General features: G+C 58.6%; 1 protein-coding gene across 1 annotated transcript in view; it reads right to left on the reverse strand.

The window, feature by feature from the left end:
• The window catches only part of TRIO (trio Rho guanine nucleotide exchange factor), a 205,763-nt gene that overhangs the window by 72,014 nt on the left and 131,944 nt on the right, over window positions 1–1,805 (reverse strand). Inside the window, 1 exon segment of the mRNA XM_015567633.1 lies at window positions 451–694. Coding sequence (XP_015423119.1) covers window positions 451–694 — 244 coding nt within the window.

A 1,805-nucleotide genomic window follows, 5' to 3' on the forward strand; every position in this document is an offset into this window, starting at 1 on the left:
ACTTTGCAAAGCTATAAAGAAGGCATGGTTAACCTCTCAGGGCCTGCATGCTTGACTTTCTGGGATTTCACACGAACAAAATAAAAAGCCCAGAGCGTGAAAACCTGATAAGGAGACGCTGTTTCCCATCGCCTGCCTGAGAACAGTGCCTTCTCTGTGCTCCCCATTTATAGGTGACACTGGCCTCAAAGGAACGCCCCTCCTCCGTCCCTAAACTGGTATCTTATTACACGGCCGTGGGAAAGGAGGCGATCGTGCATTACTTCTGAATAACAGGTGCAATCGTCATTTCCACCGCAGCTCCTGATGGAGTGAAACGGCCCAGAGGCCCAGCGATGATGGCCTGAAGCACGACACAGGGAGTCCTACCCACTACTCGGCTGCACAGAAGTGGGGACAGAAGCGCCGGTGTCACGCCCGTGGGCACCGGCATCCGGCCGCGGGTCCTACCTTTGTGGTTGAAGATGCCCTCCATCTCCATGCTGCTCCGTGAGTGCGCGATGCACAGTGAGCCGCAGGGCACCAGGCCTTCCGCCGCGGGGGACCGGTCGGTGGTCCGCACCAGGCACCAGTCGGGCTTGTCGTGGGGCCGCTCCAGCACCTCCACGGTCTGGCCGCGGCGGATGGTCAGCTCGGTGCTGTTGCAGGCGGTGAAGTCGTGGATCACCACCGTCAGCTCGCAGCCGCCGGAGAGCTGGGGAGGAGAGGGGACCGGTCAGCGAGCCGGGACACTGACTCCGCACAGGCTGTGAACCTGCGGGAGCTCGACTCCCCCCACCCCTGGGTCAGCAACAGCAGGAACCGCCCGAGGAGCAGCTCTCCTGCTTCACGGTCCCTAATCCTCCCTCAGACCCACATGACGGTCATTCACTGTGTCACGTTCTCACGTATGACCATGGTTTTCTGAGTGTTTCCCTGACCTGATGTTTCACGTGCATCCAAACCTTGTGTCTGAAACATTATTATTCTCAATAAGTGCTATACACTGCTTTTTTAGCTTCGGGCAAACTAATCCACATTGTGTCCGAAGGTCACTGGGAGGATTATTGTGACATGTGGTGGTAAAATGGGAAGTTTGTTCCCATTTGGTGTCTGGGCGCTCCCCGTCCTGTCAGCCTGCGGGCTCCCCTACATGTGGTGGCCGGGCGACTGGAAGGGGATGCGGGGGTCAAGATCCCAAACACAGGGCAGGGCAGCCTTCTCTCTTCAAAACCCTCTGGACACCCCTAGTGGGCATTCCGGACCCTCTATGGCCGGCCCCAAACCCTTTGCAGGCCCTCTTCCCACCGCTGGCTCACTGCCCACATGCCACGCATTTTCTTCTGAAATTCCTTCCCTTCTTCTCTCCTCTCACTGAGCTCACTCCGTTTGCTGACTGACTCCCAGGCCCTGCGGAGCACAACACACTCCATCACAACACCACCACCAGGACCTCACTTGGCCTTCCCCTGACCCTTCACCTCCTGTGGCCTCTGCCCCAGGTCTCATTGGAGACAGCTCACCTCCAGGCTCACTAACGCCCCTCCCACTGTGACCAGTTCCCATCCTTGGACTGTCCCCTCTGGGCCTTAACCCGGCAGCCGGGAGGTCACGCCTGTCTGCTCACTATTCACCTGGGTGGGTTCCTGAACCCCACTCTATGCCAATCACCCCCAAGCACGCACCCCGCCTGCTGTTTCCCCCTCCCTCTGAAACACGTAGTCTAGGGCATTATTCCCCATCCCGGCCCAGCCTGCTTCTCTCCAGTGTTCTCTTTGGGCTGCGGTCTCACCATCAGTCACCCGCGCTGAGGTCTCATGCTCTTT

This window comes from Myotis davidii, unplaced genomic scaffold (assembly GCF_000327345.1).
Source record: "Myotis davidii unplaced genomic scaffold, ASM32734v1 scaffold143, whole genome shotgun sequence".
Lineage (NCBI taxonomy): Eukaryota > Metazoa > Chordata > Mammalia > Chiroptera > Vespertilionidae > Myotis > Myotis davidii.